We start from the raw sequence: 15962 nt of genomic DNA on the forward strand, positions 1-15962 counted from the left end.
CTTCTATTAGTTTAATAGAAAAACTTAATTCATGGCAAAGGCAGGCAGGATGTCACATACCGGTTATCCCAGCAACATGGTAGACTGGGGTAACAGGAAGGCAACTTAAAAAGGGAGGGCTGGGGATATAGTTCCATTGGTAGAGTGCTTGCCTCACATGCACAAGGCCCTATGTTCAATCCCCAGCACCACAAAAAAAAAATAAAAATAAAAATAAAAAAATAAAAGGGCTGGGATTGTGGCTCAGTGGTAGAGTCCTTACCTCATACATATGAGGTGCTAGGTTCAATCTTCAGCCTCACATAAAAATAAAGAAAGTTATTTTAATTTTTTTTAAGGTGGGGAGCTGTGGATGTAGCTCAGTGGTAAAACACCCCTGGGTTCAGTCCCCAATCAAAAAAAAAATTTTTTTTCAGGTATTTTCCCCCTTTACTAGTTAAAAACCTTTTATTAACTGTTAATATGTCAATTTTTTGTGAATTCTGTTTTTTCAACATTGTTTTCTTCCCTTTGTTTAGTGAAGTGTTTATTTTTAAATATAATGAAAAGTATAAAAAATACACTGTTGTTTTGTGCTTGTCTTATTTGTTTTTAGGAAGCTTTATAAGCGCTATGCTTTTCTACGTTGTGAAGAAGAAAGAGAGCAGTTTCTTTACCATCTTCTTTCCCTCAATGCTGTGGACTATTTCTGTTTCACCAGTGTGTTCACCACTATCAGTAAGTCTGGAGAACTGACTGTTAAGTAAAGACTCTGTTAGGTAACTAATGGAATAAAAGTGTTCATATCTATAGTAATGAGATATAATATAGTACAATGAGGTATACTATGATGGCCCCCCATATCTCCATTTAGGAATGCAGGATATACCTTAGCTGCGGGGGGATAGTCCTCAGTTGCCAACTAGCCTACGGTAGTACCTTGCTAAAGAAAACTACCTTCCTGTGCACGTACCCTCCAACCAGGGCCAGCCGGCATCCCACGATTGATCAGAGAGCTATCTCAGAGCTCACAGTGGATGTCAGCTGAGGACATCATTAAGACTGCATCACAGGGCTGGGGTTGTGGCTCAGTGGTAGAGTGCTTGCCTTGAATGTGTGAGGCATTGAGTTCGATTCTCAGCACCACATATAAATAAAACATAAAGGTCCATCAACTAAAATAAATAAAATAAAATTTTCAAAAAGGCTGCATCAGGGCTGGGGATGTGGCTCAAGCGGTAGCGCACTCGCCTGGCATGCGTGTGGCCCGGGTTCGATCCTCAGCACCACATACAAACAAAGATGTTGTGTCCACTGAAAACTAAAAAATAAATATTAAATATCTTTCTCTCTCTTTTTCTCTCTCTCTCTAAAAAAATTTGGCTTGATTCTTGTCTCCCTTTAAAAAAAAAAAAAAAAAGTCTGCATTACAGGGCTGGGGCTATACCTCAGTGGCAGAGCACTTGCCTAGCATGTGTGAGGCCCTGGGTTCCATCCTTAGCAGCACATAAAAATAAATAAAATAAAGGCATTCTATCTACAACTACAAAAGAAAAAATTAAAAAAGAAGACTGCATCACAACTTAATATCTCCCTCAACCAGTCTTGTTTTCCTCCTCATATGTGGATCCCAGGAGCAACATCATGTGTACTAATTTCTGACTTATTCATCTTTCCAAAACACCCAATCTGATAATTGTTACCTTACCTACAATGGGTGTAAAAAGGAATGTTTTGTTAAATAAATATTCCAATATTTATCCAAAATACATAAATTCAAAGAATAAGTGTATAATAATAATACGCTTATGTAACAACATTATTTAATTTTGTTGATCAAGAAACACCTCAGAATCTTGCTAGATATTGTTGGTCTAGATTGGGAGGAAATACTGATTGTCATTTTTCCCCCTAGTAATAGGAATTGAACCCAGGGCTTCACATGCTCCATGACTGAGCTACATCCCTATCCCTTTTTATTTTATTTTGAAATAGGGTCTCAAATAAGTGGCCCAGGCTGGCCTTGAACTTGTGTTTCTCCTGCCTCCGCATCCTAAGCAATTGAGATTAGAAATATACAGCACACCACATTCAGCCTCAACGTTTTGTTTTCTTTTTTTTTTTTAAAGAACTTCTTTTTAAAATTTTTTTTTAAGAGAGAGAATTTTAATGTTTATTGTTTTTTTAGTTTCCGGCAGATACAACATCTTTGTTGGTATGTGGTGCTGAAGATCGAACCCGAGCCCCCGCACGCATGCCAGGCGAGCGCGCTACCGCTTGAGCCACATCCCCAGCCCTTGTTTTCTTTTTTTGTACCAGGAATTGAACCCAGAGGTTCTTAACTACTGAGTCACATTCCCAGCCCCCCACCCTTTTTTTAAATATTTTGTTTTAGTTGTAGTTGGACACACACCTTTATTTTATAATTTGTTTAGAGACAAAGTCTTACCTGAGTTGCTTAGAGCCTCACTAAATTCCTGAGGCTTGCTTTGAACTCATAATCCTGACTCAGCCTCCCAAACTGCTGGGATTACAGGCATGAACCACCACACCAGCCTCAGTGTATTTTTGATAACTGAACCACAGCATTTATTCTATCCACCATTATTAATTCTTATTTTCAGTGTGTTCCTCTCCCTATTTTGGAGAATTTTTGCTTGTATCAGTTAAGAATTGTGTTCAGCTGCAAATACCAGAAACTTTGAAAAGAAGTTATTTAAACAACAGTAATTTATTTTTCTTATGTAAGAAGTAGTCTGGTAGTAGGCAATCTGCAGTACTGTCACAGACCGAGACCTATGTCTATTTCCTCCTAGACATTATCAGAGTGTGCTACTCACCTCATGGTCAGAATATGGCTTCTCTGTCCACATACCTGTAGGAAGGAAGGAGAGAATACCAAAGAGAAACGGGACAGGATCTGTGTTATTATTAATTTATTATGTTACTTCAATTATACGATTCTGAAATGTTATATACAGTTTTAAAAGACATAAATGTCATTTAAGATTCTTAAGGGCTTCCTTATATGTGGACTTTTTCTTCATCTGAATAATTCTTTGAATTTGAGCAATTGAGATACTTTATGAAAGAAGTAGTCTTAGTTAATAATATTGCTCTTTTATACTTAACAGTGTGAATCACCACTGTTTTGCATCTGTGGGCCCTTTGCAGTGCAGAACTACTGACCCTAAACGGGCCTTTTTTTTTTTTTTTTTTTTTTTTTTTTTGCAACTTTTCTAATCCTATCACTGCAAGAAATTAGAGAGACTTCTGGCACCTAAAATAAAGTCTTACACTAACCTCTTCTGCTTTCAGTTTCAAAACCGATTTGATTCTGATGATTACTAAACCATGAAAGTATGGCCTATCCTCTGACATTTTCCTTTTCTCCAACCAAAATAAAAGGACAGAAAGGGCAATTATTCACAAACATAAAGAAAGTCATTTATGTAGAATTAAGGAAATTAACCATTCATCCCATTCATTTTCCTTATCTAAGCGTTTGCTGAACTGTGAGCTTATTGTGATGCTGTGTCTGGACACTTTTCCCACTAAATGTTTTTCATCCTATATGTAGATCTTTCAAGGACAGCTTCTGACCACCCCACTTATAACCAAATGAGTAGAAATTCCAAGGATACCAACAACAAAAAAATATTGATTCTACTCTATTTGAAATAAATTATATATATATATATATAATCATTTTTATATATGTACATAAATGTATATACATTTATGTACATACACACACACACACACACACACATATATAATATGTGTTACCCATCCCCATTATTTAAAAGAAGGGAGGACACCTCTAATATCTAACTTGTGCCTTCCACCTTTGGGGCAAGGCCCATGATAGGAAGGTGACATCTAGTGGTGGGCTTTTGGGTGTACTGTTAGAGGGAAAAGCTTCACATAGATCTCGTTCCACATCTTGACCTTTCCCCAAGGTTCTCTTGCATAGGAGTCACCTTTAACAGCTTCCCAAGTTGTGAATTATAGACTTTACACAGTGCCCAGAGTGGAGGCTCCATTGTTTTTTATTATCAGTTTTGTGTGTTGTACAGTAAACTTGGAAGGGGAAAGTTCTGAATGCAGTGTTTTAAGCATTCTCCAAGAAAATCAGCAAAAAATGGAATACTAATCTGTAAGTCATCTACTCCTCCTTTCATATGAAAACATACTAGAAAATAAGTTCATTGGTACTCAATTTTATTACAGAATTCATTTTTAAATACATTAAGCAATGAAAACACTATATAGCATAGTGTTCAGGTCCTCAGGTATTCTCTTTTTAATACTTGATATTGTTTATAAATTTAATGATGGTGTATATTATCATGGTGACATATAAGCCACTCGTACATGGCAATGTATGTATCATAGAAACCACCAGCAAAAGTATAGGGTCTTCATAACCTGAATCTTTTCATTCTAGACTAGAAGTTGTGATCTCATCTTTTTGTGTAGGTACATATTAAAAGATCATAAAAGCAAAGTATCTATGAAAATTAGCAGTTCTTATATATTTGTTTTGTTAAAAGAGCTTCTTTATTGTAATTCTTTATTAATTTTCCCTTTTTTATTTTAGTGATTCCATACAGGTCAGTGATCATCCCAATCAAAAAGCTGAGCAATGCAATCATCACATCAAACCCCTGGATCTGTGTATCAGGAGAGCTGGGAGACACAGGAATAATGCAGATTCCCAAAAACCTCCTTGAGATGACTTTTGAGGTAGGGTCCAAGATACCTTTCTTAGCAAAAAAAAAAGTGTCATATTTAGTTCTACAGAAGGATTCTAGTTTGCTTTTTATCAGTTTTCTATGAGTCTATAAAATAAAGGAATGTGTGAGCATACTGGATCATTTTTGTGATCATATGCTTATTGTTGTCTAAAGTATCTTACACTAATCTGTTCTGTATTTTCATTATTGTTATTTTCATTGTTAAGCTCTATTTTTCTGCTATTTTATGATTCTTAGTACCTAACACAGAATGTGGCAAGCAGAGAACATTGGAATAAATGATCTCCTCCCTGCCACAACTTAACCATGTTTTGGCAAAAGGACCAGAGAGCTGACATCCATGCTTATGGATTTTAAACCACATAATGTCATTTATAGATCGATTTTTATCAAAATGCCTTGTTGCATAATAGTTTTCAGATCTCACCTAGTGAAGTATTTCCCAACATGGAAGTTGAACTTACCATGTAGGAAGAAGATAGATAACTGTTCATATTTGAAGAGAGAAGTGGTACTGTGGGGAAAAGGGTACACTTGCACATTGCTGGTGGGACTGCAAATTGGTGCGGCCAATTTGGAAAGCAGTATGGAGATTCCTGGGAAAGCTGGGAATTGACCCAGCTATTGCCCTTCTCGGACTATTCCCTGAAGACCTTAAAAGAGCATACTATAGGGATACTGCTACATCGTTGTTCATAGCAGCACAATTCACAATAGCTAGACTGTGGAACCAACCTAGATGCCCTTCAATAGATGAATGGATTAAAAAAATGTGGCATTTATACACAATGGAGTACTACGCAGCACTAAAAAATGACAAAATCATGGAATTTGCAGAGAAATGGATGGCACTAGAGCAGATTATGCTAAGTGAAGCTAGCCAATCCCTAAAAAACAAATGCCAAATGTCTTCTTTGATATAAGGAGAGCAACTAAGAACAGAGCAGAGAGGAAGAGCATGAGAAAAAGATTAACATTAAACAGGGACGAGAGGTGGGAGGGAAAGGGAGAGAGAAGGGAAATTGCATGGAAATGGAAGGAGACCCTCATTGTTATACAAAATTACATATAAGAGGATGTTAGGGGAAAGGAAAAAATAAACAAAACAAAACCAGGGAGAGAAATGAATTACAGTAGGTGGGGTAGAGAGAGAAGATGGGAGGGGAAGGGAGGGGAGGGGGGATAGTAGAGGATAGGAAAGGTAGCAGAATATAACAGTCACTAGTATGGCAATATGTAAAAATGTGGATGTGTAACCGATGTGATACTGCAATCTGTATATGGGGTAAAAATGGGAGTTCATAACCCACTTGAATCAAATATATGAAATATGATATGTCAAGAGCTTTGTAATGTTTTGAACAACCAATAATAAAAAAAAAAAAAAGAGAGAGAGAGAGAGAAGTGGTACTACCTGCAAGCCCTGTTCTCGTGTCCTTTGGGGTCTAGGAATAGCAGTATCCACTCAGAATCGCAGTACTCACCCAAGATCTCATTTTGGCCTTATATATGTAGTGGACTCACAGTCATTTGTATATAAAAGGTTAAAACCCTTGGCTTTTCTTCATCTACCAATTATGGGACATAAGCTCCATTGTAAGTCCTATCTTGCTGTTTCCAAACACTCTCACCGTATCAATCCACTCTTTTCCATCTCTGCTGCATGAGTAATTCAAGGTACCATCCTCCCTCAGCTGACTCACTGTGACCCCTTCTCACTGAGATACAAAGAAATCAAATGCTTTTAAAACTCATAATTCTGATGTTTCTATCTGACACATGTAGGGTCTATGATGCTTTTCTTATCAGATATTTAAAGTCTGGATTTATGCCAGGTGCAGTGGCATAATCCCAATAACTCAGGAGGTTAAGACAGAAGGATCACAATTGGGGGGCCAGACTTAGCAACTTAGTGAGACCTGTCTCAAAATAAAAAATTTTAAAGAAGGCTGAGGATGTAGCCCAGTGATAAAGTGCTTCTGGGTTCAATCCCCAGTAGTGCTAAAAAATAAAAATTAAAAAGTCAGAACTTAATTAGCTTTTATGTTTACAATTGCTATTGTCATTGCTTTATTTTATACTTGTCACAAAGGGTCAGTAGGATGTTGATAACTGCAGTAGTTCCCCTCCACTTTTTTTATAGTTTCACTTTCTATTGTTTCAATTACCTGCAGTCAATCAGTCCAAAAATATTAAACAGAAAATCCCAGAGATAAATAATTCATAAGCTAATTTTGTTTGCTTGGGTATTTTTTAGTTAGGTTTTTTGTTTTTGCTGTGCTAGGTTTCAAACCAAGGGCATTGCATATGCTAGGCTAGTGTTCTACCACTGAACTACACCCTAACCTATTAATAAGTTGAAAATTGTACACCATTCTGAGTAGCACGATGGAATCTTATGCTGTCCTGCTTAGGATGTAAATCATTCCATTGTCCAGTATATCCATGCCACCCACATATTACAAGTTATCAGATCAGCTATTGAGGTATTACAGTTGCTTACATTCATGTAACCCTTACTTAATAATAGCCCCCACCACTCTCATACTAGTGATATAAGAATAGTGGTACAAAGAAGACACCAGGGCAGGAATGTTGAAGGACAGATTAACTCTGGTACTATGTGGCAACTTTGCAGAGCATATAGGCAAAAACTTAGTAGAGATATAAGGTTTGGTACTATGGCAGTTTCAGATGCCCATTGAGAGTTTTAGAACATATCTCTTGAGAATAAGGGAGGACTGCTATCTGCCTTATTATTATTTTTTTTAATAAATAGCTTGAAAAAATTCTGGTAGATGAGGTTTGGGGTCAGTTCTGCCTTGGATTTTTATGTTTTGTTTGTGGTATTGGAAGTCAAAACCAAGGCCTTGCTCATGCTAGGTTAGTACACTACCAGTAACCTGTATCCTCAGCTTCTGATTAAAAATAGGAAAATTGCTGGGCATGGTGGCTCACACCTGTAATCCCAGCAGTTCGGAGGCTGAGGCAGGAAGATCACAAGTTCAAGGCCAGCCTCAGCAATTTAGTGAGGCTCTAAGCAACTTAGCAAGACCCTGTCTCAAAATAAAAAAGGCTGGGGATGTGACTCAGTGGGTAAGCACCCTTAGGTTCAATCCCATGTGCCAAAAAAAAAAGAGGAAAATAGCCAGGTATGGTATAACATACCTATAATCCCAGCGAGTTAAGAAGTGAAGGCAGAAGGATCAAAAATTCTGTCTCAAATAATCAAAAGGGCTGGGAATGTAACTCAATGGTAGAATACCCCTGGATTTTATCCATAGTGCTAAATAAATAAATATAAGACATATCGGTGGTCAAGGCGGCTCACTCCTATAATCCCAGCTTCTTGGGAAGCCAAAGCAGGAAGATTGTAAATTAAGGCCATATTAGGCAATAATGAGGCCCATCCCCCCCAAAGTAAAGAAAAATAACAGTGTCAGAGATTTTTAAAATCTAGTTGATTTGCTAAGCTCTCTGTAAGTCAATTTAAATAGCACCATTTTCCCATTTCTTAAAAATTTCTCATCCTTCAAATCACTGTCTCAATGATATTTCTGGATTGCACAAATGGAAGTAACCATTTCTTCCCCAGAGTTCTTTTAGTGCTTGTTTTTTCATTTTTAGTTTAGCACCTTGTACAGTCCACCTCATTTGATTGTCAGTGTCTATGTCTCCTATCTCATTGTACAAGGGCTCTGAGAGCAAGGAATACTTTATGGATATTCTTGTTTAGTGTGTAGCTTAGCACATTGAACAGGGTAAGTCTCTGCAATTTTTAGATAAAACCAAAGTGCCACTGTTAAAGGTGAGAGAGAATGAGATGGAGTCAAATCCTAAATAACCTATGGTTCTGTCCCTACAGTGCCAGAACTTGGGGAAGCTCACTACTGTTCAAATTGGTCACGATAACTCGGGACTATTAGCCAAATGGCTAGTGGATTGTGTCATGGTCAGAAATGAAATTACAGGACATACATATAGGTAAGTAAATGGCCTTAAAAACTCAAAATTCTTTGCTTTGAGACTTATTTACTTATTTATTTATGCAATGCTAGGGATTGAACCCTGGGCCTCATACATGCTAGACATGCACTTCACCATTGAGCTACATTCACAGCCAAAGCTCTTTAGATAGGGTTTGAAATTATTTTCTTTCTAAAGTTTTTCCCCTGCCTTCTGCATTATAATTCAATTTTTTGTTTTTTTATGTAATATAAAATTATTCTTTAATAGTCCACAAGTTTTGAAAAGATTGGCATAACTAAAAAAAAAAGAAGAAAGAAAAAAGGAATTTTTTAAATAATTTTGATAAGGGGGCTCGGGTTGTGGCTCAGTGGTATAGAGTGCTTGCCTTGCGCATGTGAACCACTGGGTTCAATCCTCAGCACCACATAAAAATAAATAAACAAAATGTCCATCTACAACTAAAAAAATTTTTTGAAAAAATAATAATTTTGATAAGAGACAATCATCTCTTAAATTCTACCAATTACAGAATCTTAAGAGTAAACATTCTCCTTTTTTTTCTCTTGTGATTTAACTCCCACATTCATTTTTAGTTTGAAAATATTCTTTCCACCTGGCATAATGGAGCATGCCTGTAATCCCAGCAACTCTAGAGGCTAAAGCAGGAGGATCCCAGGTTCTAGGCCAGCCTCAGCAACTTAGTGAGGCCTTAAATAACTTAGTGAGACCCTGTCTCAAAACAAAAAATAAAGCTGGGCCGGCCCGGTGATACATGCCTGTAATCCCAGTGGCTAGATTCCCTTCAGTTGATGAATGGATAAAGAAAATGTGGTATATAGACACAATGGAATATTATTCAGCATTAAAAGAGAATAAAATCAGCCAGGCGTGGTGGCTCACACCTGTAATCTCAGCAACTTGGGAGACTGAGACAGGAGGATCATGAATTCAAAGCCAGCCTCAGCAACTGTAAGGTGCTAAACAACTCAGTGAGACCTTGTATCTAATAAAATACAAAATTGGGCTGGGGTGTAGCTCAGTGGTTGAGTGCCCCTGAGTTCAATCCCTGGTACCCACCCCACAAAAAAAGAATAAAACTATGGTGTTTGCAGGTAAATTGATGGAGTTGGACAATATAATATTAAGTGAAGTTAGCCAATCCCAAAAAACCAAATGCCCGAATCTTTTCTCTGACATGAGGATGCTGATTCATAAGGGGGATGTGAGCAGAGCATGGAAGGAATAGATGAACTCTAGATAGGGCAGTGGGGAGGGAGAGGAAGAGAGGGTAGGAAAGGCAGTGGAATGAGATGGACATCATTACCCCAAGTACATGTATGAAGACACGAATGGTGTGTACAACTAGAGATATGAAAAATTGTGCTATATCTGTGTACTACGAATTGAAATGCATTCTGCTGTCATATATAACAAATTAAAATATATTTTTTTTAAATACTTAACAGTAAGGGGGGTGTGGCTCAGTGGTAATGTGCTTGCCTAACATGCCCAAAGCCCTGGATTCAGAGCCTGGGATTACAAAAAAATGAAAAATACAATACTTAACTAGAAAAATGAAGCAAATGGCAAAATATTACGTCTGTGATAAGAAATATGGATGCCTAATATACCATTTTCCACTTTACTATATTTTTGAAATTTTCATAAATAAAGGCAACCCACAGGCTTTTTTGTTTTTGTGATGCTGGGGATTAAACCCAGGGCCTTAACGCATTTTAGGCAAGTGTTCTACCAATTAGGTCCATCCCCAGTTCACCCCAGAGACATTAAAATGATGAGCTTAATCCATGGTACCATTCCTAAAACAGTTTTTAAAAATTAATGATTGAGAAGTTTTTTTCTCCCCTCTTAGATTCCCATGTGGGCGGTGGCTAGGGAAAGGCATTGATGATGGGAGCCTGGAGAGAATTCTTATTGGAGAATTGATGACATCAGCATCAGATGAGGACCTGGTAAAACAGTGTCGGACTCCACCCCAGCAGAAATCACCCACCACAGCTAGGAGACTGAGCATCACTTCCCTAACAGGAAAAACTGCCAGTAAGTAGTTTGATTTGTTTGTTTGTTTGGTACCAGGATTGAAACCAGGGGCTCCTAACTCCTTAGCCCCATCCCCAGCCCTTTTTTATATTTTATTTAGAGACAGGGTCTCACTAAGTTGCTTGGGGCCTCGCCAAATTGCTCACGAGCACTCAACCTTTTTTTTTCCTAGCGTGCTTTACATGTTGCAGGCTTCATGTGGTGATTTCACCAAAAAAAAAAAAAAGGGGGGGGGGTGCTGGGGTTGTGGCTAAGTTGTAGAGAGCTTGCCTAGCATGCATGAGGCATTGAGTTCAATCCCCAGCACCACATAAAAAATGAACAAATAAAATAAAGGTATTGTGTCCACTTACAACTAAAAAAATATTTTTAAACAAAGATTGCATTAATGAATTATGACAAAGAGAGTAAGAAAGAGGCAACTTAATTTGGGAGAAGGGACTTTAAAAAGGAGAAGAGAAATTAGGGGTGTAGCTCAGTGGTAGAGCATGTACTTAGCGAGTACAAGACCCTGGATTTAATCCCCAACTCCAAAAAATAATTGACTTATTTAATTTAATTCAAAAATAGATTTCAGAGCTAGGAAAGTAGCACAATGGTAGAATGCTTGCCTAGCATTCATAAGGCCCTCGGTTTGATCCCCAACATTGCCCAGCACTGTACCCTATCCCCCATAAAATATATGTATAAAAACTAGATTTCACTTCCATCCAAATTTATTGCAGTTCTGAATTAGGCCACTTTCATAGTTTGACTGTTTTGTTTGGTTTTGTTGGTACTGGATATTGAACCCAGGGCTGCTCTACCACTGAGCTAGGTCTCCAGCCCTTTTTATTTTTCATTTTGAGATAGGGTCTTGCTAAGTTGCTTAGGCTACCCTGTAACTTGTGGTTTTTCTTCTACCTCACCCCAAATTCTGGGATTACAGGTGTAAACTACCACACCTACCATTATTTCTCAATTTCACTCATATTTTCTTTACTTGTTCAATAAGCCCAAATTTTTAAATAATTCAAGACTCAGAGATGGATGGATAGCAGGGTATTTTTTTCACAAGATATGCAAGGTGATATTCAGAGAACTTGAAAGTTTTGAGTCCATCAAAATACTACTGATTGCTGGGATTGTGGCTCAGCGGTAGAGTGCTGGCCTAGCACATGTGAGGCCCTGGGTTCAATCCTCAGCACCTCATAAAAATAAATAAAGATATTATGTCCAACTACAACTAAAAAATATTTTTAAAAAATACTACTGATTAGTGTAGGGCTGTTTTAGAATGAATAAGACAATATTTAAAAGAAAATATTCAGAGAAAGGTAAAAGTGGGGAGGGAAAAAAATTGCTGGTTAGAAAAACTACTAGTAGGGGCTGAGGATGTGGCTCAAGCAGTAGCGCACTCGCCTGGCATGCGTGCGGCCCGGGTTCGATCCTCCAGCACCACATACAAACAAAGATGTTGTGTCCGCCAATAACTAAAAAATAAATAAATATTTTTTTAAAAAAAAAAAAGAAAGAAAAACTACTAGTAGCTGGAGAGATCACAGTACCAGTCTTCAATCATAAGACATTGCCAGTTCAACATTTTTTTTTTTTTTTTTTTTTTTTTTTTAGTTTTGATGGACACAGTACCTTTATTTTACTTATTTATTTTTACATGGTGCTAAGGATTGAACCCAGTGCCTCATAGGTGTGAGGTAAGCACTCTGCCACTGAGCCACAATCCCAGCCCAGTTCAACAATTTTTATGCACTGGTAAAAACTTACCAGTTTAGGAAAAACTTACTTTAATTTTACCTAAAGGACTGGGCTGTTTTTATGTTTAAAAAAACAAAAAATCCTGGTGCCAGGGTTGTGACTCAGTGGTAGAGCACTTGCCTAGCATGTGTGAGACACTGGATTCATCCCTGGCACCACATAAAAATAAACAAATAAAATAAAGGTATTGTGTCCATCTACAATTAAAGAAATATTTTTTAAAAATCCTCCAGCAGTATGAACTAAGATTCTTAAACAATACAGTACACAGTGTTTTCCCTTATAGTGAAGTAAATAAATTAGATCTAATACTTAATCATTTTTCTCCTGTTACCTATTTCTGACGCTTGATGAAATCTGTTACACTTTACTTTTCTTTTAATCATTCTTAGTACAGTGGATAACGACAGTAAAAAGTCCATTTAGACAGCTCACCAACCACACAAGTTCTTTTCTCTTCCTCCTTCTTCCCTCCCTTCACCATCACCCCCTTCTCCCTCTCTCTCGGCCTAGATGAGCATCTGCTGGCTTGGAAAATGAAGTAGACACAAACTTACTAGCCAGGAAGGGGAAGAGTCCTGAGCTTCCATTTGGGGTGCCACAGGGAACCTAGGATTTCCACTTACTTTAACACAACTGGTAAACTTCACTCCAGGTTAGCCATTCCAAGCCTCAGAAGCCTTAGCCTGGGTCCATTCAGGGGCTTAGAAGTAAGTAGAATAAGGGAGCATATGAGGATTGATGATAGGGTCCATCCATCCACATCTTACTCCTCAGATCTGGAGACTTATTATTAGCACTGGGTAGCAGGCATCATGTTAGGTGGTTTACACCTAATATCTTGTTAGTTTTTCCAGTAAGGTGTATATATTTCTATTTTTTAGTTGAAAGAGTCAAACTCACAGAAAGTTAGACACGTGGCTTGGGTTATAAGTTGCAGGGTAAGGCTGAGGTTTGCTTTAGGGATCGATTTCTTGAGTTCTTTTTCATTGTGCCAAGATACCTCCCACTTGGGTAGACTGTTCAGAGGTAAGTTTCATGGAGTCCCTGGCAGAGTCAGCCTGGTCTTGTGAAGTGTTTCCTGCAGAGATGGACATGTTTGATATCACATGGTACTTGGGTTTATTTTTCCTGCATGAGTATGCAACCCCTCTTCATTATTTTACAGAACCCAATGCTGGACAGATCCAAGAAGGAATTGGAGAAGCTGTGAACAATATTGTGAAACATTTTCATAAACCTGAAAAAGAGGTATTATGGGCTTTAGAACCTTATATAGTGGGAGTTTTAAAGCCATTTTTATGTGTGATACATAAAGCAATATGTGGTACCTGAATTTTCGCTTGTAAGCTTTTTAATAGCTACAAAAACATGCTTCCTATAGCTACCCTCAGCATTTTCTTGTTTCTTTAGTGGTTTTCTAAGCATAGAGGCAACAGTTTTTCTTTTAACACTATGTGTTATGCTTCATAGAGAGGAAGCCTCACGGTTTTGCTTTGTGGAGAAAATGGCCTGGTTGCAGCACTTGAACAAGTCTTCCACCATGGGTTCAAATCCGCCCGAATCTTTCACAAGAATGTCTTCATCTGGGATTTCGTAGGTAAATTAAGCAGATATATGTTATTATAATGCAATTGAAATGTTTCTTAGAAAATTCAGAGATCCAAGAATTTGAATAAAGGTTAGTAATAAAGGAGTCTATTTTTAAAAATAAATATTAAATAAGCACTGTCTTTGTTTTTCATCATTCAACAAACATTTATAGTACATACAATATGCCAAACACTGCTCTAGATGCTCGAGAGATATATCAATAAACACAACAGAAATTCCTAAAGTTGACAAATTTTTGTTTCTGATGGGGATGAGAGAACAGACAATATATAAAATCTTTAGGAAATACATAATTCATATGGTATATAGAAGTTGATTTTTCATTTGGGAAAAATTGAGCTGGGTCAAAGAAAGTGACTTTTGGGCTCGGACCTCAAGAAGGTGACAAACTGAGCCACATGAATATCTGGTGGAAATAACTGCCAGTACAGAGGCCCCTACTTGGAAGTGTGGCCTTTTCATGGAACTACAAGAAGACCAGAGAGAGAGTAGGAAATTTGTGAAGGAAGTGGGGTATTTACCTTCTAAGTCATTGGGAAAACCTTGGCCTTCATTCTGAAAGCCATTGGAAGACTTTAAGATGAAGAGTGACATCATATAATTTATAAATACACACCAATGTATGTATTTTTCTTTTCCTTTTTTTCTGACACTGGGGATTGAATCAGTGCCTCATACAGTCTAGGCACATACTGAACCACATCCCCAGACTTTTTTTTCTTTTTTTTTTTTGAGACAGGGTCTCACTAAATTGCCCAGGCTGAACTTAAATCTGTAGCCCTCCTGCCCCAGCCTCCCAAATAGCTGGGATTACTGGTGTGCACTACCACATCCAGCTAATTTATTTTATTTTTTTTTTTTAGGACTTTTCTAGGGCTGGAGTTGTGGCTCAGTGGTGGAGCACTTGCCTGCATGTGTGAGGCATTAGGTTCAATTCTCACCACCACATATAAATAAATAAAATAAAGTCCATCAACAACTAAAAAAAAAGGAATTCTCTAGTTCTGAGCAGTCCAGTATGGTAAGTCAGTAGCCATACATGGATATTTAAACTTAGATTGACTTAATTTAAATTAAATTTAAAATTTGCTTTTTTAGTTTTACTGACCATATTCCAAATACTTGGTAGCCACACATGTTTAGTGGCAACCAAATTGGGCCTTGTAGATATAGAACATTTCTATTCTTACAGAAAGTTCTGTTGGAATGTGCTGCTCTAGTCAGCTAACATTTGTGATCTTTCTTTTGGTATGCAGTTCCTCTAGAATTCCCAGTTTCTTTAAAGGAGCAGTTAATCATTTTGTGTTTTATAAATAAGGCCTAGATAAAGCAGTGACTGATTTCACCTAACTCAGAATTTTCAGGCCTTTAAAGAAAGGAAAATGATAGAACTAAGCCCAAGAGTGATTTTTACTTTTTTTCTTTCTGGTCCTGACTCCAATGTGTATATCTACAACTGTCTTCCTCAGGTTTACTCAGTCAGGTCTATTTCAAGGAACTTGTGCAAAGTGTTAAGCAGCCATTCCAGAACAAAAGGCACCATCTTTTTTTTCCCCCTAATTAATTATACATGACAGTAGAATGCATTTTGACACACTGTACACAAATGCAGCACAATTTCTCCTTTCTCTGGCCGAACAGGGTGCAGAGTCACACCAGTTCTGTAATCATACATGTACCAGGGTAGTAATGTCTTCCACCGTCCTTCCCATCCCCACAACCCCTCCCCTCTGGTCCAGAAGGCACCATCTTTTTTTTTTTTTTTTTGGTACTTGTAGATGGACAGCATCAGCATGCCTTTATTTTTATTTTATTTTTGTTTTT

At 37.6% G+C, this 15962-nt stretch overlaps 1 protein-coding gene across 3 annotated transcripts in view; it reads left to right on the forward strand.

The window, feature by feature from the left end:
• The window catches only part of Dennd5b (DENN domain containing 5B), a 189778-nt gene that overhangs the window by 164958 nt on the left and 8858 nt on the right, over nucleotides 1-15962 (forward strand). For all 3 annotated transcript variants that reach the window (XM_077798438.1, XM_026415248.2, XM_026415247.2), the window contains 6 exons: nucleotides 596-717; nucleotides 4583-4728; nucleotides 8605-8723; nucleotides 10582-10769; nucleotides 13693-13775; nucleotides 13998-14124. In XM_077798438.1, the coding sequence (XP_077654564.1) occupies nucleotides 596-717; nucleotides 4583-4728; nucleotides 8605-8723; nucleotides 10582-10769; nucleotides 13693-13775; nucleotides 13998-14124 (785 nt within the window). The remainder of the gene's footprint in view (nucleotides 1-595; nucleotides 718-4582; nucleotides 4729-8604; nucleotides 8724-10581; nucleotides 10770-13692; nucleotides 13776-13997; nucleotides 14125-15962) is intronic.

The sequence above is a fragment of the Urocitellus parryii genome, chromosome 5 (assembly GCF_045843805.1).
Source record: "Urocitellus parryii isolate mUroPar1 chromosome 5, mUroPar1.hap1, whole genome shotgun sequence".
Lineage (NCBI taxonomy): Eukaryota > Metazoa > Chordata > Mammalia > Rodentia > Sciuridae > Urocitellus > Urocitellus parryii.